This window comes from Haliaeetus albicilla, chromosome 4 (genome assembly GCF_947461875.1).
Source record: "Haliaeetus albicilla chromosome 4, bHalAlb1.1, whole genome shotgun sequence".
In the NCBI taxonomy this organism is placed as follows: domain Eukaryota; kingdom Metazoa; phylum Chordata; class Aves; order Accipitriformes; family Accipitridae; genus Haliaeetus; species Haliaeetus albicilla.
The window spans coordinates 49,312,316-49,337,002 of NC_091486.1; the positions used below are offsets into that span (position 1 = coordinate 49,312,316).

At 39.8% G+C, this 24,687-nt stretch overlaps 1 protein-coding gene across 25 annotated transcripts in view; it reads right to left on the bottom strand.

Moving 5' to 3' along the window:
* Positions 1–144: 144 nt before the first annotated feature.
* The window catches only part of KIF1B (kinesin family member 1B), a 98,567-nt gene continuing 74,024 nt past the window's right edge, over positions 145–24,687 (bottom strand). For 11 of the 25 annotated variants that reach the window (XM_069782518.1, XM_069782519.1, XM_069782520.1 and 8 more), the window contains 21 exons: positions 24,172–24,331; positions 23,473–23,563; positions 22,765–22,883; positions 21,717–21,772; positions 21,004–21,204; positions 18,926–19,034; positions 18,221–18,287; positions 16,715–16,799; positions 16,347–16,452; positions 14,820–14,846; positions 11,899–12,013; positions 11,203–11,336; positions 10,609–10,670; positions 9,752–9,897; positions 9,161–9,400; positions 8,820–8,891; positions 8,078–8,199; positions 7,148–7,297; positions 6,457–6,649; positions 5,707–5,825; positions 145–4,904 (listed from right to left, as the gene is read on the bottom strand). In XM_069782518.1, the coding sequence (XP_069638619.1) occupies positions 4,862–4,904; positions 5,707–5,825; positions 6,457–6,649; positions 7,148–7,297; positions 8,078–8,199; positions 8,820–8,891; positions 9,161–9,400; positions 9,752–9,897; positions 10,609–10,670; positions 11,203–11,336; positions 11,899–12,013; positions 14,820–14,846; positions 16,347–16,452; positions 16,715–16,799; positions 18,221–18,287; positions 18,926–19,034; positions 21,004–21,204; positions 21,717–21,772; positions 22,765–22,883; positions 23,473–23,563; positions 24,172–24,331 (2,417 nt within the window). In that variant the 3' untranslated portion in view covers positions 145–4,861. The remainder of the gene's footprint in view (positions 4,905–5,706; positions 5,826–6,456; positions 6,650–7,147; positions 7,298–8,077; positions 8,200–8,819; positions 8,892–9,160; positions 9,401–9,751; positions 9,898–10,608; positions 10,671–11,202; positions 11,337–11,898; positions 12,014–14,819; positions 14,847–16,346; positions 16,453–16,714; positions 16,800–18,220; positions 18,288–18,925; positions 19,035–21,003; positions 21,205–21,716; positions 21,773–22,764; positions 22,884–23,472; positions 23,564–24,171; positions 24,332–24,687) is intronic. The other 14 variants (XM_069782527.1, XM_069782533.1, XM_069782534.1 and 11 more) reach the window with 3 other exon arrangements.

The following is a 24,687-nucleotide window of genomic DNA, read 5'->3' on the forward strand; positions in this document are numbered from 1 at the left end:
AAAGGATGAGGAAGGATAAGAAGGGCCTCTCATCTTTCTCAAGAACAGCCTAGACAAATTTCTCTTCACAAAAGCGTAAGCTTGTTCAGGACAGGTTTGCAATATAAGATACTAGTAATTAAATCGTAATAAAAGGAACACACATTATATCTGCTAATGCACTGGTTGTACCTTTATTGTTTCACCTCGTTCACTAACAATTCAGTGGTGCAAGGTTACCATACACAGTTAGATATCTGCATTGCACACCTAAGGCTATACAGCAAATGGATCAGAATTAGTACAAATACATGAACTATATTTACATTTTGTATACTCAAGCTCCAAATATTGAATATATTTACAAAATAAAATAAGAAAATGAAAACCTGAAATTAATGTACAGTGTTGCTGATACACTCCTTCGCTGGGATGAAATCAGTTTGCAAAGAGATTTGTTCAAGAAGGCCACTTATACAGCATATACCTTGTATACCTTGTGTACAGAGAGATTAAACAGGGAAATGGGGACTGCAATTAAAAAAAACAACTATGTATTTCAGTGCAACAGCATGTCTAATGTCCAAATTCAAGAACCTTAGTCAACTGCACATGAAGTATGAACAAGCAGAGTGGAAAATTAAGAACTGATCCTGGGAAGTGCTGATCATTCAAGAGTCCCTCTGCTTCTAGTCCCTGGTTTCAAGGCAAGCAAGAGGTAGTTCAGTACTGCTCAGGATCAGGCCATTAACCTGGCAACATTAAGAATTAAAGACTTACGACCTCCATACCCTCAGTTTTCTGAATACACAGCTGATCCTGTTAATTTAAAAACTGTTCCAAATAACATTGGACACAACCGTCTGGTTAGTGTTGGACTAGTTTTGATTTCAAATACTTAGAATGCATAAATGGCCTTCTGAACAAAAAAAAGTCAATCCTGTTCTTGAACAGCTCATATTCTTAAACAAGGAAGCACAAAATTAATACATTCCTGCTACATACAGTACAGTTCAGACCACATATTGGGGTTATTAACCACAATGGAGAGATGCAATGCACACAGGTTAGAGACCCATTTTGAAGTACATTCAGCAAACCGTTCCAGAGCAGCATTAGTATCCTTCCTTTGAGCAGCAGGTTAACAGCTGCATCTTCAACAAAAACACCCACCACAGTATAAACTAACACAAACTAGGGCTGTGCAAGAGTACCAGAAAGATGCATAGGCATAGGCAGTATTAGTTGATTGTATAGTACCAATGGGTGTTATACCAAAGCTAATCCTCTTTCTTATCTAATGTGCAATTAATTACAGATGTATAAATATACAATACATTACATAAAATTAAATCCCTGTAAATTAGATAACAAGCAGCAAAAAGTAAAGTCTTTGCTTTGAAATACCTTGCTAATCAGTAATAAGGACTATTAGACACTGACCAAAAAACCCCCACTTCCTCAGCGGTCAGGAAATAACATTCCTTTCCCTTCTGCATCCCAGAATATAGGAATCTTCTTTAAAAAGGTACTTAAAGTGCATTTCTAAAATACAGTATAGGAGGTTTAGTTTAGTTTTAAAATATCCAGGAAGCTCCAACACCGACATGATTTTTCAATGAACAAAAAAAAGATAATTTTCTCCTTCCTTTTAGTGGAGAACATAAAAACCCAAACTACAGCACAGTTTCACACTGGTTCTCTCCAAGGAATGCCTATCAAGTTTACTACTAGTGCTTATGCTCAATGGGCTGGCAGGCCCACGGCATGATGCCTCATCTCCAGTGGCTGAGTCCCAAGAGCTGTCTGACTCCAGGACTTCACATACACGCAGCACGTAACCAAGAGTGGGTTTTTAAGTGTCAAGAGAAGGCAGCTTAGCACATTTTTCCCTTCTTGCTCTGTTTCTAAAAAGAAATTTCTAACATGTTGGGCTAGATCAAAAAAGCTTTGAAGTGAATGGAAATCCACTTTTTTTTTTTCTTTGTTATCCTTTTAAAGAAAACTTTAATTGATTTCAGTCCAGTTTCAAGTAGGGAAACTGATGTCTCAAAGTAGGCTTCAATAACTGGTGAAAAACTGTAACTGTATGCTTTTATGTCAGACCTGAAAATAGTAATGCCCATTTGAACTCCACACAACAAGAATCTATTTTGTCACAGATTATGCAGCTTTAAGAGATACTGATGCTTAAAAATAGAATTTTGCTCTTCTGATGATCTGTTATCCGCATAGACATCAAGTCATCAGAAGCTGCTTGGAGTCTTTAGATAGAAAAGTAACATTTATGCAACACAGCTGTAACACTTCCAGCTCTGTTTATACAAGCATATAAGCATCTCTCTCTTCCTGCTTTTAAAGGAAGATCCCTTAATCACGTTTCTATGCAATGCCTATATCCCCTTAAGTTCATTTTCTGGCTTATCCAAAGCAAAGACTTAGCAAACTAGTTTTCTTCTAGTTAAAAAAAGAAAAAGATAAAAATTAAAATGCTCTCAGTGTGTCGCAAAATACCACCACCTAAATCACTACGCCTCCTCAAACTGGTTCCACTTTCATTATAAACAGTGGTGATGGCAGCAACAACTTAGTGCTTAAAATTAACCTAATTCTTGAGATCGGCTTAGCTCCAGCTTGAGGAGCTCTCTTGCAGCACCAGCAGTCTTACTTATCCACACACTGGAACTGCATTATCATCCATTGCATAACAAAGGAATATCATCACTGTATTAAGAGTCACACACAATTAAACAAGACAAAACCAGAAGAAAGAAAACAAAACAAAACATCCCTATTATGCTCCTGGGTCCCCAGGATGCTCCCTCACTCTGGCTTCCAGTTCTGAAATAAATCTGAGGACCACAGGAGATAGCATAAGTACATGATTTAGCTTGAATACTATCTCAAAATATATAAAGATATGTCCTAGCAAGTGTCAGACTCCATCTCCCTGCTCCTTTGCCAACCATGCATTTAAGAGGTCTCATTATGCATTGCACTTTACTGAAGAATGAAAACCCCATAAAGATAAAAAATTGCTCAACTGATGCCAGTCCCACGTACACTTTTGACCACAGAATTTCCAGTTCGTGGCGTGACTGCTGATGAGTGAGCTGTATCAAAATGACCTTCTTGAGCTGGAGTGTGCCTAGATGTGCCTACTGTAATAGCGGAACAAACCCCTTTTACCTCTCCCTTGAGAGGTCGGAACCTCAGGATGAAATTCCTGTACATTCCCCAGGATCACAGCTAGCCCTATCAATGCCCAAGGTAAGTCAAGAAAATATAGCACAGCAGTCTGAAACATAGTAAAAGAAAACAAACAATCCCACCCACCCCCCCGCCCCTGCCCCCGACAACCCGAGAAAGACAAGTTCACTTTTCAGAAAGGAAATCCATTCTGCTTTCCTTTCTTGGGGCAAGGACCAAAACTTTGGCCACAAGGAGAACTTACATTGTCAGTCAAGAACTAACACCACCCAGCTGATCTCCAAGAAGCCAATTATTACAACCCACTGACCAGGACCAGAGTCCACTTGATCCATTCTCCAGGAAGGATTAATTCTGAAGTTTAACTAGGGGGTTTTAGCTGATGAAAACTGTAGCAAGGAAATTCAGAGACATTCAACAGTTATTCCAAAAGGAAGTGAAAGTGTCCTGCTGTTCCCTGGAGAATACTGCGAGTGCTAGGTCTAGAAAGTATTTTGTAGACAGAGGATGCTTTCCCCATGAACAGATGGGACATCATCTGAGTATTACAGATAAGGGATGCATGCATAAAGCAGGCCTTTCAGAATGATGCCGTCGAGCAGTCTATCCTAACATACCAATGACAACCATGAATCTCTTCCAAGAGAGGTGAGAACTGTTGCTACAGGACCTCAGAAGTCAGGACTAAAAGCAGAAAGGGGAGATACTGCCCTCCTGTGGTGATCTCCTCAAAGGGCTCTGGGGAACCACCACACTGTGCCGCTTCCACTTAACATTCTCCATCTGTCAAATACGAGGCTGAGCATCTAAAACTTTAGGAATTCTATCTAATATTTCAGCGATGTGGTTTATTTTTCCTCACATCAGCACAAGTTCCATCTCCTCCGCTCAGTTCAGAGGCAGAGGAGTAAGTGTTAATGTTTTGGGAAAGAGTTAAAGCCAAGCCCTGTTCACCTGCAACCCCACAGCAAGGGTTTAAAGGCAGATTATTCTAGCCAGCCCCTCTTGGTTTGTTCCGTACCTTTTTCCAGCTCATGCCTTAGCCTGTTGGACCCTGGAAACTCAAAAACTTACACCAAGTCCAAAATCCAGTCTGCCCAGATAGATTTGTCCAATATCAGCTTTCAACAGAGTTTAAATTAGAGGCTGGATCCAGAAAGCCTGAGGAGCTATTGCAGTTCCTGGCTGGGTAATGTCTACACAGAAGAATTTATCTTTCCCTGGCATTAGAACTTTGCCCTGAGGGAACCAATGACTACTGCCAAGTCACAAACTGAATGAAAAACCTGCAGCAGTCTAGACAGACAACAATGGACAGTGGGACAGACACCAAAAGGTCAGTTGGAATGGGAAAACAATTGTTATAAGAAAAAATAAATAATTTTTTTTGTCTTTTTAGAGTCGTGCATAATAACTCCATTTTTTTGATTTTTTTTTTTTCTTTCTCTTTTTGTTTGGCCACATGCTACTAGTACAACTCTCGGTACAAGTGAAAAGAAACAAGGTAGGGTTAGAATACCTAGAAAATGTGCTGAAGGAGTTGGGAAGGTAGGGGATGTTAAGCCACAGGATTACATACAAGAGAAACTGTCAAGAATCACAAAGAGAAAATGAGAGGTAACACTTTATCTATCAGAAGGTGAGTTAGAACAGATGAGAACATTACATGGACTCAGTACTTCAGCTGGCCCGTGCGTCTTCGAGCCAGTTTTGACCTGTGCAAGAAAGAAGTAAAAAAGTATTTGTTGAATTCTGGAAGTTTATTTTTCTTCCCTCCCCACAGTTTGTCCACTTTTTTTTTAAATCCTTTCGTATCGTCCTAGTTTACGCCGTATGTTTAGAAAGTAAAATGTATCAAAGGGTGTAATGAGAAAGACTTCTCACTCTTCTGCTGCGCTCCTTTAAAGATGGGATCTTTTTAAGGACTGCACTATTAAGAAATTATTTGATGCTGTACCGTAATATCTTAGTTTTAAATTAATTTTTTTTTTACTGAAAGGAAGAGCTACTGTAGCGTAGTAAGATCCCTTCAGCAAGCAGGGGATGTCTGTGACCTATGTTAAAGGGAAGGCTTCTAGAGAACTTCAAAAAAGGGAAGGAAATGAGAATATCTGCTTTAGCTCACAATCAAGAGAACGAAGAGGCAGTCCAGACCCGCCCACACAGAGGTAGTGAGAAGCTTTATGAATTTGTAAAATAGCAATACAAAGAAACACTTTTGTGGCCTCCAAATGTAGTATTGTATGAAGCATACCACGCATGTTCAAACTGGCTACATCCATTAAGAATGTCACAAGCCAAAGCAATAGCCACTGCAATTCCTGAAATACAGGGCTTGTTTGACCTTTTTATTACTTTTTTTTTGTTGCACACCCTCCTCCCTCCTTCAGTTCACCCATCTTGTCAAATTCTTCAGAACAAGATTAAATTCTGTGACAACCTAGCTGCTGCTTTGCTTATGACTATCTCGCTATCTTTGTGCTTTGCAGCATTGTCTGCCCATGAACTGCCTCTTACCGTATCGTGCCAGCAAGAAGTGGATTGAAGGCATATAACCAGTCATTCATGTCTTTGTCATTGATGGCCTGGAGCAGGACCCCACGATGCTTTGTGCATACACCAAACGTGTTGGGTGTCTGGAATATCAAGGACAATTTAAAATACTGAAGTCTACAAGCACAGAAGCTGATGCACACTTCCTCTTTGAGGAAGAGTTTGCTATGTCACATTCCTAAGACCCACAAGACCTAAGGTCTTTCATATAAGTTTCACTGGTCATTTCCAGGATATTATTAGTCAGTCAAATGGAACATCTCCCACAAAATACAGTTTTAACTCATGAGTGTGGACTTTAAGAGCTGCTAAGATGGAGCTGCTAAGTAAAGTTAATTTGATTCCTTTTGTTTGTCTGTGCTGTTTTGGTGGGTTTTTTCTAAGCAAACAAAAAACCCCACACAACTCCAAAACACCACACAAATGAAACTATAAAACCCAAACACACAGGGTGATGGCACCAACACACGGTCATAAAAGCAAATACGGTGTGTAACAGCAGTCATTTTCAGTTTCTTGTTCAGCTGTGTCCGTAACATAAGACACCCTGAACAAACTGGGAACTCTGTGGGCAGAATCATCAGATGCCAGACATTCTCCAAGACACAGATGCATTTTCCTCAGACCAGAGATGACGCACAGGATGGTATGGATGCACTACTACCTGTAATGTTCCTGCTGTGTGGGTAAATAAACAATAGCTCTCAGACTGACCTTCACCATTGCCTGTTGATCCTCACTGTATTCCACCTGAGCTGTGGATAAGTTTATGATTCCTCTTTCTACAGGATCTTTGTCACTGTTGTAAATAAAAACATAGGGACGGCGAACCACCACAAAGTGCTTGGCCCAGGAGCTGGAGAGTGGCTCCTTGAAGTGGAGGTATCCTTTCTTTGAGACCACGGAGCTGGAAAAGAACAAACCAAAACAAACCCACAGATAAACGGGAATACATTTTCCCCTAAATAACGCACCTACTGAGTATCCCTGTTAACTGCAAAACATTGCATAAGATCCTTGGTCCTTCATTTGCCTGCAACAGTATTATGAAAAAGTTCGTCTATAGCAAGCTGAATTCTGTCTTCAAGAACTACGCAAAAGTCTGGCAGAAAGAATGACCCACAAAGATCTCTACTTCAGTGATCTTCAGCCATGGTTTTGATCATAACAGACGTATTTAAGTCACTGGAAATCCTGTTCGTTAAGTAGATGCAGAGAATGAATGCTGCAGAGATCAAATATCAATATGACCTTCATCAATCCTGCCTCCATCATACAGGACTCTGCAGTTCTGCTATCACCTGTTTAATTCACCTTCCTAAATGGGGCAAAGAAACTACGAATCTCAGAAGGCCCTTGTGACAGCTGTCAGGAAGCCATGATCACACAACAATAGAAAACTTACCCTGGTCTGATTTCCTCAATATCAGGAACGAGGTTTAGGAATTCATTCTTTCCAGCTCTGGCAAGATAGGAAGTTTCTACTGTAGGAATTAGCTGGAACTGTTCCACCTCATGACAGGGACTGGAGGCACGAGAATTTGCTTCTGGTGTCCTTTAAAAAAAAGCAGAGAAAGAAAAGTAAATCATAACAAACCAACTGAATGTGACAATGGAATTTAAAGTGCATCTACAGCCTAGCCTGTCTTACAAGTTTCATCCTCCAGTCCGGATTTTTTGGACGACATTGGGATCCTTCTGTACAATATCAAATAGCATTTCCCTTGAAATCTGTGGAATAAAGCTTATAATAACTGCTATTAAGTTGTTTCCCCACTACTTCTCCCTCGTTTCTCTTGCCAAACACAGTTACAACACAGATGCATGTCTTACTGTGGTTTGATGTAAAATGTACTACTACATCAGCACTCCTCCTCTCAGGGATGTTAAACTGAGAAGGTACAAATTACATGTCTTTCACTAAGTAGTTCTTCCCAATTTCATCAAAAATATCTTCTATAGATACAGCTGAGAAAGATAAACAGAGATTACTGGCCAAACTGGTTTATTCTGGGTTGTTGTTAGTAGGTCTTTTTAACAGACCTCTGAAAAGAACTTGTGGACTCTACACACTGAAGATGCACTGGTCACTGTGCTGACAAGCATCTGACTGTTCTTTCAGCACAAAGGAAAAAAAAACACTTCAAAAGAACAGATGGGGAAAAACAACTGTGCAGAGAGATTGGAGAAGACAAGGCAAGGGGGCTGTACAGAGAAATATCTGAAGTAGGGAAAAGGAAGAAAGGGGGAGGGAAAAAAAAAAGTCAGAAACCAGCAAAGACAGATTTGTGAAGCACTAAGAAGTAATGTTTTTCTATTAATACCCTATACTTACTTCTGATCAATTGAATTGCATCTTGAATCCACCAGAGAAGGGCAGGTAGATGAAGGTGTGAGGGTTGCACTGCTGAAACTTGACACTGATGGGTCCCGCCCAATTGGAGAAATATCCGACAACTACAAGGACAAATATAGGCAAAATATTGCAGAAGAGGTTTTTTTGTAGCTAGTGTTCAGTCCTGTCTAGAACGTGGCATTCAGCATGCTGAAGGCTCAGATAATAGGAAGTACTTCTATCAGCCATTTCCCTACTCAGTATTCAAATTTTTGTACACAACCATCATAAACCCATCTGGGGGTGAAGATACAATGGCCCTTCTGTAGACACAGCTTGTTGTTAGTGTCCTACACTTCTGATTATTCACACCCTGACTTCCTCAATAGAATTAGACTATCCAGTTTGCAACTTGTGTCCCCTGTGCCTACAGTCAGAGTTTTTAAAAGAGCCAACTTATCCTTTTACATAGGGAAAGGGTATGTAGGGAAAGACAGTAAGAGCACTTCCAGTCTGCTAATAAACTAGAAGCTACACTATAGTCCAAATTCACACCACTTCTAATTCCTGCAATAGTCTTTGGAACCTGGGGGTGAATAGCCAAATACTTCCAACAGACTGAAAATAAAGAAAATTACTAATAAGTGTTTTGTCTCTTCATAGTATCAACAGATTCCACAAACTACAAATATATAGCTATTGTACTACAAATGTAGTGTATTGTATTGCATGAAGTATTTACCTTACAGTCGCTGATGCTGTTGTACACCTGGTTAAATTCCCGATTGAAAGTGTGAGTAAGAAGCTGCAGACACTAAGGTGGGGGGTGGGGGGAACAAACAACACACAGAGAAGAATTTTACATTAAGATTTTCAGAGAAATTTGAACACAAGAGGCAATTTGCCAAGACACACTTGGCAGCTCATGAAAGAATAAACAAATTCTAAACTGCTGTGAAAAATCCCAAAAGAAGAGGGTAATAATCACTTCCCTTCATAAAATTAAAAAGTTTCATTTACAGAACTACTAATGAAGGGGAATGTGGTACAATTTAGACCCATGATGCTTTTCTCATATTATACCTTGGTGGCCAGCTCTTTCTCCCGATCCACCAGGCTCTCTATATCTGCTGAGTCATAGCCACTGCTCTCACTGGGCGTCACAGCACTCTCAAATGTTGTAGTTGAAATTTGTGAGGAAATGCTGGTGGAGGTACTGAGGGTTCCACTGCTCAGACTGGGAGACAAAGAGTCACTCAGGGACTTGGGGATGCTGTCACCAAGCTTTTCACGAAGCAGAAGGAAATGTCGGGTTTTTTCCACCTAGTAAGAAAAGAAATCAGTATCATCTGCTCCAGGATGTTGCCTGTTTTACAGGCACTGAATTCTTATGCATTCTTTTAAGATTCATACCACCAAACATTTTCCCTGGGGATGGGAGTTTACAATGGCACTAGAAGTTGAGTCTGCCTTTGTTGAATACACTAAGATTCTGAACTGAAGATTCTACTCAGCAGCCAGCCATACACTTTCTATCTTCTCTTTTGGAGAATTTATTTAAATCTTGACTTTGGGAACCTGTTCAGCTCAGTCAGTCTCACAGAGGGTAGACTAAAGGCAAATTCAAAGATACAGTTGTGCTTTTTCTTTCACTTCCTCTATCTATTTACTCACCTCATGCAGCAGCTCCAGTTTCTCCAATTCCCATTGATGCTCTAGAATGAGGCTGTCACCCCTAGGCCTCCAACCTGCCAGGTTCTCTTCTCCTCGCACATATGCCACAGATGTATCCAGGACTTTCCTCCTCCTCCTCTGCATTCCTGAGCAGTAAAAAAACAACATAAGACATGTTAAAAACATAGCCAGAGGGATGCCACTAAGAAACACCTATCAATTAGCAATCTGTGAGGAACCAACACTTCTGCTGTTTGGCTGGAAATATACAAGGCAATGATTTCATTAACAGCAATCACACATCCCAAAGAGATTTGATTTAATCCAGCTTGCTTTCTTCATTCAGGTATCTTCTAGTGACCGTGATATAATGCAAACTCCAATTCAAACACAAGAACTTCAGCTGCTAGGTCTTAGAGGAAAAATATACTGATACTACGTGAACTATGTTCCTTCCAAGTTATCAAGCTTGCATCAGATATCAGCAGTATCTTCAAAAGACCAAGAGAAAACTTGATTGCTGCAAAACCAAGTCTCAACTGTGCTAGTTATGAGCCGTGTTTATTATGCCCCCTAAGTCTATGACTCAGGTACCTGCCCAGTTTCCTGATACACCCATGTCAGCAAATGTAAAGTTTTCAGTGAATCCTTGCTTCACCAATGGTAAACACAGATTTAAGTTGGAAGTAAAAGCCTGCCTAAGTTTTTTATGGAATAGCAATGTTCCATTGCTCCTGTGAAAAACAGGAACTGCTTCCCATCAGGACAGAAGTGTTCACTCCATTCTGCCTATGAAATTTTCTGCAATATTTCAGTTTATAGCATCTTTATCACTTGAACAGCCAGTCACTGCTTACCTGGACTTCCTGTGTCTGCCATTTTGCATAAACTTAGTTCATAAATCCCCGTTACTCGATTGCTGTTCACAAGAAACCAGAAGGGGGGAGGAAAAAAACAGCTATTATCTTCAGAAATAAAGTGCATTACCTTTAGTTAAGTGATCCCCAAATTAGAAGTTTAATTATAGTTGTTAGTTAGAACTACATCTGAATTCTAATGTTGACATAAAATAGCCAGGACAGACTGCAAGATCTCTAAAAATGGCATTTCCCCCATGTTCCTCTCCACCCCGCATTAGACTCAGAGAGCAGCTGCTGCAGTAAATTCCAGGCCAGGATCAGGGTCATCTATGTGCAAGCTTGAAAAATGGATCTCTCTTCCCAACTGTTCAGTCAGAAGGCTGGAAAAGGGGTCAGTAAAGAGAGAAGCCATCAGAGTTCCACTGAAATAAATGCAAGAAAGAATGTTCAAAACCAGACTGGAGAACTGTATCTAGGTAGACTTCCAAGGAAGAAATAAAGAAAACTAAGCTACATTCTCCCCATGCCCTCTAAGAGAAAAAGCATATGCCGACATAAAACATTGATACCAAAATTGGTAACTGAACTTACGAATCTGGAGATTTGGAGTAGCCACTGCCAAAGAGATTGCGTAGTGACCGTGGTGGGGAGATCTTGGCATCTCGTGAGTAAAAGACCATACAAACATCCTTTGTTATAACAGCAGGCTGAATGCAGTGGTCAAGCTAAGAGAAAAAAACAGTAATGAATGAGTGGCTGCAGACAACCATGCCAAGTTATACTGCTTCCCTCTTTTAGTGGGACAGCTTTTTGAAATTTGTTCTTGTTTGGGTCTTTGGTGAAGGGTTTTTATATGTGTTTCTGTGAAAGAGAACTGTCAAATTTCTTGATGCTTCTTGTGGGTGAAATAATTGTACTACACAAAACAACAGTGTCTTGCATGCAAAGCCAAGAGCTAGGCCAGTGTTTGTAACACTAGTAGTTCTTACTTAGCAACATTCGCCGATTTCAGTGGATATTCAGATACAAAGATAGATAAAATGAGGCACAGAAAGGTAAGGAGATCACCAGTTTCACTTCACATTTGTTGCAAGGCAGTAATACCTTGACATCAAAATGTTAACTGTGAATAGATTTTTCCACCCTGTTCTCAGAAAATGAATAAAGACTTTCACTGGCTTCCGGATTCAAAATCAGTTAGTCCAGTAAGTATTCATCTCAGGTACACACAGTCTCAAATAGTTATAACTTGAGTCACAAGCAGAAAGGAAGGCACAGGTCTCTAACCTCCAGGTAAGCAGAAAGGGTCATATATATCTTCTCTCCATATGGTGTCACTCGATTGAGGAGAAGGGAGTTATGCAAGGAGCTATCCCAAACAGCTTCAAACCGATAGAAAGTCCTGGAAAAAAGTACAGTAAAAACTCAATAGCAAGAGTTCCTCTGCATCCCTCTCATTGGTCAGTGTAAAGCATCTCTTCCTTGACATCACCCACTATGACTCTCAGTGGCTTAGATAACAAATACTTGAAGCAAAGACCTTCTCTTCTTTCCCAAGATTGCTTACTTCTACCTCAAATAGTTTGGCATAAGAGACCATTGACTGTTATGAAAAAAGACTCATCTAAAAGAGAAAAGAGGGAATACAGAAGAGAACAAAAGCTGTCATAACACTACAGGGAAGTCAGCACTAACGAACTGTGTTTCTAAACATACAGAATTCCTCTCTATTGCTTCACGTGCAATTCAGCCCAGCTGGACCTCCAAAGTGCATGGGAAGAGTCTTTTTTTATAAGCAACGCTCATTCTATACCGTATTTTAGGACTAACATATAGCAACAGAAGAGATCCCTCTAATACTTAGTCTTATAAAACCAGCAGCTTCTGATAGCAAATCAGAATGATTGATAGGTGGGGATAAGTCCTATATTCAAGCGATAAAGATTTCTATGTCCCTACTAGCTTCAAGTAAAAACTTGCAGATCTAAAAATTTTTAAAGAAGTTTCTTCAGTTTGGTACATGGAAAGAAAGGAGCTGAAGGCTCCCACAGTTCTACCCCAGCAATCAGGAAAGTTCATCTGTTCAAGTAAAAGGTGAGAGACAGCATCATACACAGGACAGTTAAATCATCAGATCCAGAGTCACCATTACACTCTCTCCTCTCTAACAGGGGCTTAGGGAAATGAGCTTTCTCCTTTCTCACAGGTAGAAACTGATTTAATGTAGGCTCCTTTGGAAAGAAGTCCTATACCCTTATACAGGAATACAGCACGCTTTTTTCCACACTGGTAATGGAAAAAGAAGGTATTAATTCTTCATCACCTCCACATAATTTCCCTCCCAAATGCCCTTGCCATTGAGGCTTTCCATCCCATTTCGAGTCCAAATGATGTGGTACTAAAAGCAACAAAGTGCTTCATGTATATTATTTTTTTACAAGTTATATCTCTAAAGAGCTTCTGTACTAATGCCGAAGGCCAACTCAGAAAAATAGAAAAGACAAGTGACAAAAAGCAGCGTGGGGTGGAAGAAAGAAATAAAAAACAAACTAAACCAAAAAGAAACATGAAACAGCCTAAGAACAGACATATCAGAAACAAAGAGTGCTGATGTCAAACAGACTTCCCAAGAATCCCCTTTTCCTGATACCAATTACACAGTTCCGAGCTAATACATTGAGACACCAGGAACTGGGCAATCAATTAATGTAATTTGAGAATATTGCTAAATACTGTTCACATTTGAAGAGCTTAGGAACTTAGGAAATTACTTTTAAATGTCTTGCTTCTATTAAAAATGCTACAGAGAAACATATTCTAAAGGCTGACCGGTAACTTTAAAAGCATTGTAATGTAATAATCCTTACTTGAGTTAGATTAGGCAAACAACACAGGTTGTCCTCTAACCCTTTACAAATCTGTGTTGAGTCCTTATGTTTTAATCTTTCGTCATGTCTTAGTTATAAGAGCAATTTTATAAACTCTTAGCAAGCTCCAGATCTACTATGTGGGTGGAAGAAAAAGTAGTAAAACCTGGTTCTCCACTGATGGGAAAGCCAGCGCACCTAGCCCCTGAATCAGCTCTGCACCATTTGCCAAACACGACTTCTCATCATGAAGAGAGAACACAGGTGTAAATGTTCATCAGTGCAGAACTAAATGCCCCTCTTCAGCAAAATGATGATTTTTGGATGAACACCAAGTTGAAGTCAAGTATAGCTTCGAGACAGTTACTCTACTGGATTTTGTTTAGCCAGGAAGTTAAATATACAGAGCCATGCCTGTCCAAACCAGAACTTGCTAGAATAGTTATAGAGGGAGACAAAAAAAAAGCAGAAGTGAGCAAACTTCTTTCAGCATTGCCAACAGCGCAAGGAGGAAATTGGAGCACAGAACAAACAAAGCATGGAAAACAGGAAAAAGAGGTTAAAGGCACCAATGTATAGTTAGAACTGATTTTTAAGTGGACTTTAGCATTAGTGAAAGGTGGTGAATTGAGAGCATTGAAGACTTGAAGTCTTCTATTTTTCAAAGAGGCAGAACACAGAAAGCAGAGTGCAAATTGTCCCCGATTGTGCAGCCAGCATGCTTGGCTGTGATCCAGTCTGGAAGGTGAAAGAGGAATCCAGTCTGAGCAGCTACTACATGCCTCGCTTCTCTGCCAACTGGTAAACTAAGCAGCAGCAACCACATGGTTAAATTTTAGATGCAAATCCAAGCTAAGAACAGAGGTGGAATGCCAGACACATGGCAGCCACTGCTTTTTGTTCAGTGCAATTCTGAGCTGGAATTTCAAGTAACCTAATCATTCAGTCCTTGACTTGGTACTTCAAAACATGGCAAGCCTTACAGAGTCAGAGACAGTAAGAAACTCCAGATTTAGTTCTTTGATACAGAACAAAGGAAGAAAATAGCAAGGACTACAAATAGGGACTGTATTCTGATGGCACATTTTGAGAATCAGACTGTACGAAGGAAGGTATCTCTTACACGTGAAAGAAAGTTTACCTTCACAAGTCCACCACTGAATTGTACCTGAATAAACCCCAGACACAAAGGAGGAGGAGGTAAACTACTTCTGGAAGAGCTAAGAGGTGTGCTAACAGAATTCAGTAAAAGCTAAAAGGGAAGTGGCAGCAATACAAATGGGACATAAAGCATTCTATTTTCAAGAATCTTTATGTACAAAGGAAGCAAACAGAAAATACCTAGGCATATCCTTATCAAGAAAGAGCCTGTGAAAACATAGAAAGAGCTTCAGTTAGTGCAGCCAAAAGCAGAACAAAAAGGCAACAGCTGAGAGGAACGGAACAAGTGGACTTGAAACAAACAAACAAACAAACTATACCGACCAGAAAACAAGTCTGCAGACCATGAGCAAACGTAAGACATATCCCTTACCAGGGCTTCAATCCCACTCCATCACCCTGCCATGTACTCATCCCAGAACTTAAACCTTAGCATTTTGGTAAAAGATGGGTAACAGCTTCACTTCACTCACACTCCTCGCTCATCCAACTGGCCCACCTAATAGAAAACTACAGAGCTATAATTTCTTGAAATTGCTAGAGAACAGAAAGTATAGGGCTTTCCAACTGCAAATCCAATAGTATCAGACTGGAAACTAGCAACAGTCCCCTTACGTTCCAGTTACACTGATCCATTAATTCAAATACACTAAAATACCCACGTCTCAGTGGGAGGCAAAGAATAACTGCTAAAAAGACCTGTCACTGTGTGCATTTACAGACACTAGATGGCAGAAAGACATTCAGTTGGTAGGAGTGGTGTCCTGAATCCACCTTTAATATCGCAATGGTATTTCAAAGTCCAAGCCTCTAGTGGAGGAGGAAGAAGCCATTTCAGCTCCTAGAAGGATACTGCCTCCAGCATTTAGCAGCTGCAGCAGAGATGGGCTCCAAAACAACCCCCTCCCCTCCGGAAACACTCATTCAGAGTTAAATTTCAGAGATATTCCTGCTTTGCACCAGCTAAACAGAGCCAGGGAGTGGTCAAGTGATTTGGCTGATGTCAGAGTAGGGAGAGGCTGTGCCGGCAATGCAGCATTCTGCTTCACTGCCCTTTGTTGCAGACACTGAAGCAAAACAATGTGGAGTCTGACTGATCTTTACAGCAATGCACCCTAATGAGGAGACACACACAGCCAGAAACCTCTCAGACAGGGGCCCTGCTGTTGCCCAAATGACTGCAGTTACATGGAACAGACACCCCCTTATTAGAACTGGAGTCAATTTGTGATACATCTGTATAAATCCACAAATTATAAAGTTTAATTTACAAAGCATGGCTCTCGCTTAAATTGTCACATGCTTGTTCCAGGAATAATACAGGTATGTACACATCCATAAATATATCCCCCGAGATTGCCCTTGTACTTCCATGGTGTATTCTAGCAACAAACCTTGATGTCAGTTTAAAAGTTCTGGGTTAAATTCTGAGAATACCTTAAGCTGTTCCTTTCCATCCTCCCTTTATGGTGCTTACACATGGAAAGTAATTCAAATACATTATCAAGAAAACCTCCATGCAGACAAGTGGACTTCAGCTTTAGCAAGAATTTATGGGAACGTTCATTCTCTATCCGTATGCCCTGTGCCTATGGAATTCTACATTTAATAATTAGCAACATTCCCAGCTTTCCAAACATCCTACCGATACCTCAGAAATCAAAGAAATTTTAGATTCCTGCTAGAGTGCTCACTTTATTCACTTACCTATTGGAGCTGTGAGAGGACTTCAGGTATTTTGCAGAGATAATATTCAAAGACAGAATAGCATCCACAGCAGCTTCATCTACCTCTGCTTTATTTCTTATACGCCCTGAAAAGGGTAGGAGGGAGAATAAATTAAAACTAAGCCTGAAACACAGAAAGAATTTGTTTTCCCAAATATCATTTCAGACTATGTGATTAACAAGCAGCTGTAAGTGGAAGTTGCAAAACTTAAGTTTTTCCTCTGGATCTTTTTCAAAATTCTCCTCTCACAGCCAATACCCATAAAGATGACGGAATCTGATACAAAGAGACATTACCATTAGTACTTTTTCTTCCTTACATAGCAACATGCAAAAGAATATACTCACCAACAACTAGCTCTCGCACATCTTTCCAGTGCAACTCACTGCCCTTCTCATGGATGATGGTGACTGTGATTCTACGCTGGATTCCCTGGTAGAGTTCAAAAACAAAACATTGGTGAAGTATTCCCCAACAGACACACTAACATCATCTATTTTGCACTTATACTGCAAAAATGAAGCAAATAAGATCATTTAAATTAGTCTGTAACTGTGACAAAGCACCTATGTGTTTCAGGGCCCTAAAATTAACTTAAGAGGAACATTACATTCGCATATGTAACAGAAATTACACCTCTCACTCCACAAAGGCAGAGGTTTTTTAACCTAAAATAGTACTGAAATTGTTGCTACGGTCTCAAAGAAGATATGTAGGGTCCCTGGGATATATCAGATTGAACACAAAACCAAGCATATACTTGGGTAATGTGTGCTTATATACTTCTATGTTATATTAAAGCGTGTATACCAAAACAAAAAGTGTATATACCAGAAGTTACTAGAAAATAGCAACTACTCATGCAGCTATTCTCCTCCTTTGTCACACGTATCTGTTACAAGTCAAAATAAAATAAAATCTTGTAATAGCTGGGAAGAAGGTGAAATTGTAGAATAGAAATAAACACCACATCTGAAAAAGAAAAATTCGCCAGGTGTTGGTTGCAACAGATTCCACTCTTCCAAATGTAGAAGACAACCATCCAGGGAGAAGGTGCTTTGTGTGTAACTGTTTGAAAAGAAGTTGAAAGATGTTTGCCTATATCGTGGATTTGGCAATGGAATTACAGAGACTAGAATTACTCTGGTTTGAACTGAAAGTAACTGATGAGGACACAAGTAAACCCAGAACTGAGTAACATTTTTATTAACTATTTTTAAGGAAATTCTTGGAATATGACCATTATTCCTAAGCTGTAAGAACTGTTCCTACCATTTTAAGAAAGGGACGAAATGCAAGTCACAGGTAAACTCTGTGAAAGGGAACTGAGAATTTGAGAGTAGAAAAAACACAACATAAACCTATAAACAATATTTAACTAGGATTATCTTTAGAATCTAGCTAAAGACAAATTATTATTAAGGATTATTACAGGCATTTAAAATGCACTGAGACATGGTCATTTTGTAGATCTGTCTCATAGCACATGCAGTGAGAAATAACCAATGAAAAGTTGAGTCCACAGGATCCTTCTGTGTCCTTGGTAGAGAAGTTGGAGAACACTGAAGGCACAAATCCGGTCCCAAAGGTTCCTGCTTTTTAAAAGGCTTTCATCTTTCATGAGTGGGACACACAGTGATAAGCAAAGGAAACGGCAATATACTAGGGGCCAAACATATTCTCCTCATAGCCCAAAGCTAACAGACTAAGTACAGACTGAAAGATTACTGACCCTACAGCTATCATTAGCCAGTTGTGTGGGAAAGCAAAAGACATGAAAGATGCAAAATCCAGTCATTAGCATTCTAACGCCCCTGAGATGAAACTTGCTGTTCTACAGTCTTCATTAGTACCTGGTGAAGCAGGAACGTCCCCTGACAGGGCAGGCCTCCAGTGTGGTCCACAATAGCAGGAATATACCTGTGTGAGACAGTTAAATCAACAGGCAGGAAAGACATACAAGCACAGCAACTTTACTCTGTATTCTGCTGCCAACAGTTACCTCTCTATAGAATATCTGAAGAAATAAGAGTGTTTCTACTGACTCTCAGACTGGACTCTTTATTGCACCACAGTATCAGTGAAATATCAAGTATCGTATCCTATACGTCCAGTACTTCTGGAAAACTCTGTGGAACTCGCTTCTCAATATAATACCTGAAGACCTGTCAGAGGAAAACCTTCTCTGTAGCAGAGATGAACATAAAATAGGGCCTGCTAGATGAGTCCTGGAGCATGAAGTCTCTAGTGAACCAAAGAATCTAAACTCATGGCCTACATAGGATAAGTTTTCCCAGCACCTGTCCAGCTGGTGCGCATGGACTTTCAGAGTGGAAAGATTACTTTGAATGTGAAAGAACGTCATTCTATCTCTTCAGTCCTTTCCAATGGCGACAACGAATGCCAGCAGAATTTACACCCAATCACTACAAACCAGCCAGGCCACCGCCCAAGAATGATTGCTAAACATCGACCTGGTCTGAACAGAACAAAGGGTACAAGATCAAACTCCTGTAAACCACTGTTCTTAAAACATAAAAGATTAATACTGGACTTACTCCCCTGTTGGCTCCAATTCGCTGATCTCAAACCACACAAGGAGGTCATACTTGCTCACACTCTGGCCCAAGCTCGGTTTGCTCATAGTATTTAGCTTTGTAGCTGGCACTTAAAAGAAAGAAAAAAAAAGAAAGAAGAAAAAGAAAAAGAATGGTTTACAAAGACTGAACAAGTAAAGCTTACCCTAGGGCTCACAGAAACATGTAATTTCAGTGATCCTATGCATTCTCTGTTCATATGCAGCCCACAACTTTTTCCATGAAAATGATGTTGCTTACAGCAATCATTATTCCTCAAAGTGTTGTTTTTTAAATCTATGTTACTAGATTAAAAAAAGTTAAATAATGAAACAAAAATGTATTCAAAAAGCTTGTAAAAATACACAGTCTCTCTAGATCCACAGAAAACGAGTTTCCTCAAATGTGCATCAGTTACTTTATGGCTTAACAGTTTGTGATTTAGAATTGCTTAGGTCTGTTCATCTGCAACATTACTCACCCATAAAGCACATTTGCCCTTGCCCACACAAGAAAAATAAATTAAAAAATCAAAAACTTAAAACTTCGGTCTTCACTTCTTCATGTTACAAATTGCTACTCTCCTGTACCGGTTTAAATAAGATAATGTGTATGTAAAAAGGCTGAACAATTCCAGAGCCATAATCCTGCCAAAGTATGCTTCTGGGCTCCTTATGTTTGGGTATTAGTGATTAGTACTGGCCAGATCTTCTCTAATTCCTTTCATACAAATGTAGGGATAAAGCATGTTAAAAAAAATGCGATAACTGAAATTCTAGAAATAAGCTGATATTCCTTCACACGTACTTACATCACACCTTTTTAGCTATCATTACATGACTTCTGTCATCTGTTCGCTCATTTAATTTTTGTAAATGGGAACATTTTTAAAGCTTAGTTCCTGTGTATTGACAGGTATTTTTGTAACTCTGCAACTGATTTGCCATTTTCAGTCCTTTCACATACTAAACTCATTGCATTTATTAAGCCAAATAATTATTCTCCCTTCTCGCCTCTCAAGCCCCATTCTTCCCTTGCTCAAGTGTTCTTTAGGTTCTCCTATCTTCACACTTCTGTTTATCATTCAGCTTCCACCACGACTTAATTTCCCATGCAATGGAAGGGCATAACAGTTCCCAGTTAAGAAAAGGTGTGCCTGTGTAGTCTCTTTTGAAAAAAAAACAAACAAAAAACAAAAAATGTGAATTCTGTTTCTTCTCTGGGTAAAACAGCAGCTACCTCAGAGGGACAGATTTTACAAGAGTCAGTTATTTACAGCACTACAACTCCATCATGTTAGGCAGCAAGCTTCAGTGTCATCATTTACTCTTCCTATTCATTACTCAGGATAGTCACTCTCTTATAACCATCATACCATGTAGCTGCACATGAACTCATTACAGCTGGACTCAATGCTGTTGATAGCAAGAGGAATATCAAACACACAAGTCACTCAAATGTATTGCTAAGCAGAGAAACTCAAAAGCACCAGCAGAGAAAAACAACGGAAAGACACATTTAACTATACATGAAAGCCAGTTCCAGAACTTCTCATGGACTTGCTCTGGCACAATTAATAACCAGCGTGTAGTTTTTTTTTTTTTTTAAATAAAACAGAATGAAAATGTAAGTGAGGAACAGCACTTAGGGGCAAAAAAATATGAGCAACAAGGAAACCTATATAGAACACAGCAGACTGTTTCCTCTACAGCTAGCTGTTTTTTCATATGCAGCTTCTCTCATCCCAATATCATAAGACTATGTGCAGAACACACAAAAAAAAAAAAAAAAAAAAAAATCGCAGGTCCAGGAAGTTTCAGAGAACAGATCCAGTGACACAGAAAAATCTGTGATAACTAGCACACTGGAGTTTATAGACTTTCTATATGGTTCTCCCTAGAATAGCCCTAAACTTAGGCACTGCATCATCCTTCCATGACCGCACCCATGGCAGTTTCTAGTCCCAAAAATACTACATGATAAAGATAAGAAAAAAGGAACTTTGAAGCACGTTTTGGAACTACTTCTACATCTACCATAGATCAAGTTTGGCTACTAACCATCTCGTTTAGGAGCCCGCTCACTTTGACAACTGGGAACAGGCAGAAAGAGAAAAGGTGGCAGCTGGTCAGCTCCATCCTGGAAAGCAGCCACAGCAGAGGATGCAAGCACGTTGGCATGCTCGGATAGCGTGTTCAGCACATGCACGTTTACATAGCCAGACATAAGATACCTAATCAACTCAATTTTTCTTTCATGGTCTGCAAAGGGAACGGAACACACCAAAAAAAGGATGGTAGAAATATGCAGGTGAGAGAAAGCTGGAGAAGGACGAAATTAAAAGGTGAAATGGAAAAAAAACCACAGAAGAGTTCAGCATGCATTATTACAATTAAGCAAAGAAAACCAAGGATCATTTCAACAAGACTGACTCACTAAACAAGAATGTTAGAGAGCAAAAAGATGAAGCGGTTAACGAATAAGCAAATTCCAGTCAAGTGCTCAGTAAGCACATAAAGAGCCATAGCCAGATCTCATAGAATATTGTCAACACCTCAGGAATGACATTCTACACTTTAATGAACCAAGAAGCACTTCCTCCAAGAGAAGGTGGAAAAGAACACATAAAAAGGAAGACAGCCAGCAAGATAGATCCAATGCCAACATTCACTCCATTACATTTCTTGGTGTCCTGAATAGCTTAGGAAAAACACTACAACCTTCATTTTCAGTAGCAGACATGTAATGTACAGAACTAGAGAACGGTTCTCACCTGGCTTTGAGAGTGGCATAGGGGGAGGAAAGAATCTTCGGGAAGGCTGTGGAGGACTATAGAGAAATGAAAAGAGTTATCAATATATAGAGACAGCTAAACATAAAAATACACACACGCATCTATGTATACACACACACCCAGTACAGTTCTTCCACCCATTTTTATCCGTAAAAATATCCTCACAATCCTATGAAGACAGGTAAATATCACCTGTCAGCAAAACAAGTGGACTCAGCACACTTCTCAGACTAACCTATGTCCTTCCTCTATTCTAACTTAATTATTCCTAGCTGTCAGTAGAAAAAAAATAATAAAAAAAAATATTTAGCATTTCCAACTGCTCTACCCCCATTCTGCACTGAATATTTAAAAGTAGGTAACAGGCATTTCCCAAAATAACTTAAGGAAAAGGAACAAGCCTCAGCTGGCATTTCCTCTTAAAACCAGCACGTGCTTCCTCTTCGCAGCTGCTGCCTTCAGTAGGAGGGCTAACCAGGCCAAGCAATCCAGACAATAGCCTCTTCCCTTAAGCTATGAAGACGACAACAGCTAGGGGTCCTGTCCCTAATACCAAAAATTCAAATGCTTAGCAACTTTGGCACTAGTTTATCAAAAGGTTGAGAGCCTTTTGTTTTCCCCCTAATCTCATCTCTGTTCTTTTGTCATCCTGCCTTCACGCATCAGGCCAGTTGCCCTGAGGGAACGCTGCATCTTGGAGCACTGCTAAGGTTTACCCAGAACTCACTGAGATCACCACTGAAGTTCTGAGTACAATATTCTACCACCACAGTGTTTGTAGGGTGGATGCAGCTGTATTGGCAGACAGCCTTCCATGTTTGAGATGGCAGAACGATTCCACCGCTCACTAACAAAACATACTACATTGGGTAAACAGGCCTCTGCCAACACTCTTACCTCAGTCAGGAATCCTACTTGTGAGGGTGTGGCTATATAATTTCAGGAGCATGAAAAAGTACTGCCTGAACTGCGGAGCTAACCAGAGCATGATCATAAACAGCCTTTATGCCAGAATAGTGAGCAATACCTGTTGAGATCCTGTCCTTGCAGATGGAGAGGATGCTGCTGATAATGTCCAAAGACTTCAAACACAATGGGCTTTGTTTTGATGTACTCCACAAATGATTCTGTCACTTCCACAGCAATCTATTAGGCAAAGTAAGGAAAGAAAATGAGACATACAAATAAGAAATGTTACAAGTGTGAATTTTAGGAGTCTGTATTTTTCATACAGTTTAGCACCACTTGCAGTAAAAGCAACTGTAATCCTTTTTGGTTTAGGCATTAATTCTACTCTCTGATAAAGGAGAAAATGAAAGCCTCAACATCAGGCATTTTAAGTAGGAGAAGAGGAGGCTACATGTAACCAAAGGATTACACAGCTCATAAAAATAGATGTATTCAGTTCATCTGAGATCATGAGCAGTGCTATTCACGTGTATTTTACTTCCTGAATTCTAGACTGCTTTCACTGAACATCCTGGAAAGGAAACAGAGAATTCATAGGTAGGAAGTAGAGGTGAAACAGAAGAGTTAAATCTGCCACAGAGAATCATTCTGTGTTTTCTTCTCCATTGGGGATTACATCATTCACCTGATCACTCCTCCTACTGTCTATTCTTAATAATTCCCCTTGCCCCCCTTTCCATACACCCCTCACGAGTTTAACCAGAAGGATACACACAACTCCCAGTGCCAAAACAGGCACTTAGTATTCATCTGAAGTTTTACTTACATTCTGAACATGATAAAACCCAAGGGGAGTCCCTCGACCGTTGTTTTTGAGAGGTTCTGTTGAGAAAGCTTCATCATGCCGATGTAAAAAGCTTTAAAAAAACCAAAAAAAACCCCCACCCCACCACAGAACAGTTTAGTGAAGATTGCTGTGCCATGAACCCAACACTGAAAGGAAACCATAAATTTATTCTGCTAGAACTTTACAGGGAGTTGAAAAGCTAGGAATACCCTAGACTTTGGGACCACAATTCACGTACTTGTTTTGTGTCTTTATTACTCCCATTTTTCGTTCTCTTTCTTAAGAAACTAAGCCAAAGAACACTTTCACTTCAGAGCTACTGATTTACTCAAGGGTCATATAGCTTTCATTCCAATTGAGCATATGTAGGATCTAATATCAAATTTTTCACACTAAAAGCCATTATCAAGCAAAACCTTAAGATATCTCTAACTAGTAACTTAAGAGTCCACTCCAATTCTTAATTCCTTTCTGCAAAACTTTATTCCTTAACACCACGCTAACACAAAGCAGGTACTGCTCGTAACAGGAATTCCAGTAACTGACAAGGTGTTTTTCTTCTCTATACTACACTGCCACCGATTTGAAAAGCTCTCAGTCAGACCCTCCATTGCGCACTATTTTCACACTCTCTGTCAAACCATTAATTGCTTAATGTAAATAAGGACACGTTCTTACTTGAACTGGCAGAAAATATCTGCATATTCAGGAAGGATGCCGCTGGCCTGTAGCACTGTCACACGGAAGGTAAACACACTACCCAGTTTCAAGTGATCACCAATTTCCTCAGTGAATCCTTCCATAGTCATCTTTCCATCCAAAGTGGCTGACTTCAAGTCTTAGGGAGGAGACATAAACATCCTACATGAAATCACTTTTTTCCTTTTTTTTTTTTTTTTTTGTTCTCCTTTCTTTTCTTAAAATATTCCTTCAAGCAACAGTTTAGTCCCATCACACTTTTTTGTTTTTCTTTTGAGCCTCAATTATTCGCTGATAATCAAGAGATCCAAATACCTGGGAACAGTTTTTCTGCACAGTTCTTCAAATGAATAACTCCAGCATCTATCATATGCAACCCACCAGTTACACTTCTCCCTACCTATCATATTCTTGAAGGACACTCAGAACCCTTTTCTATCACTGACTGAAAGTGTCCCAGATTTCCCTTAAGTTCTCCAAAACTACTACATATTT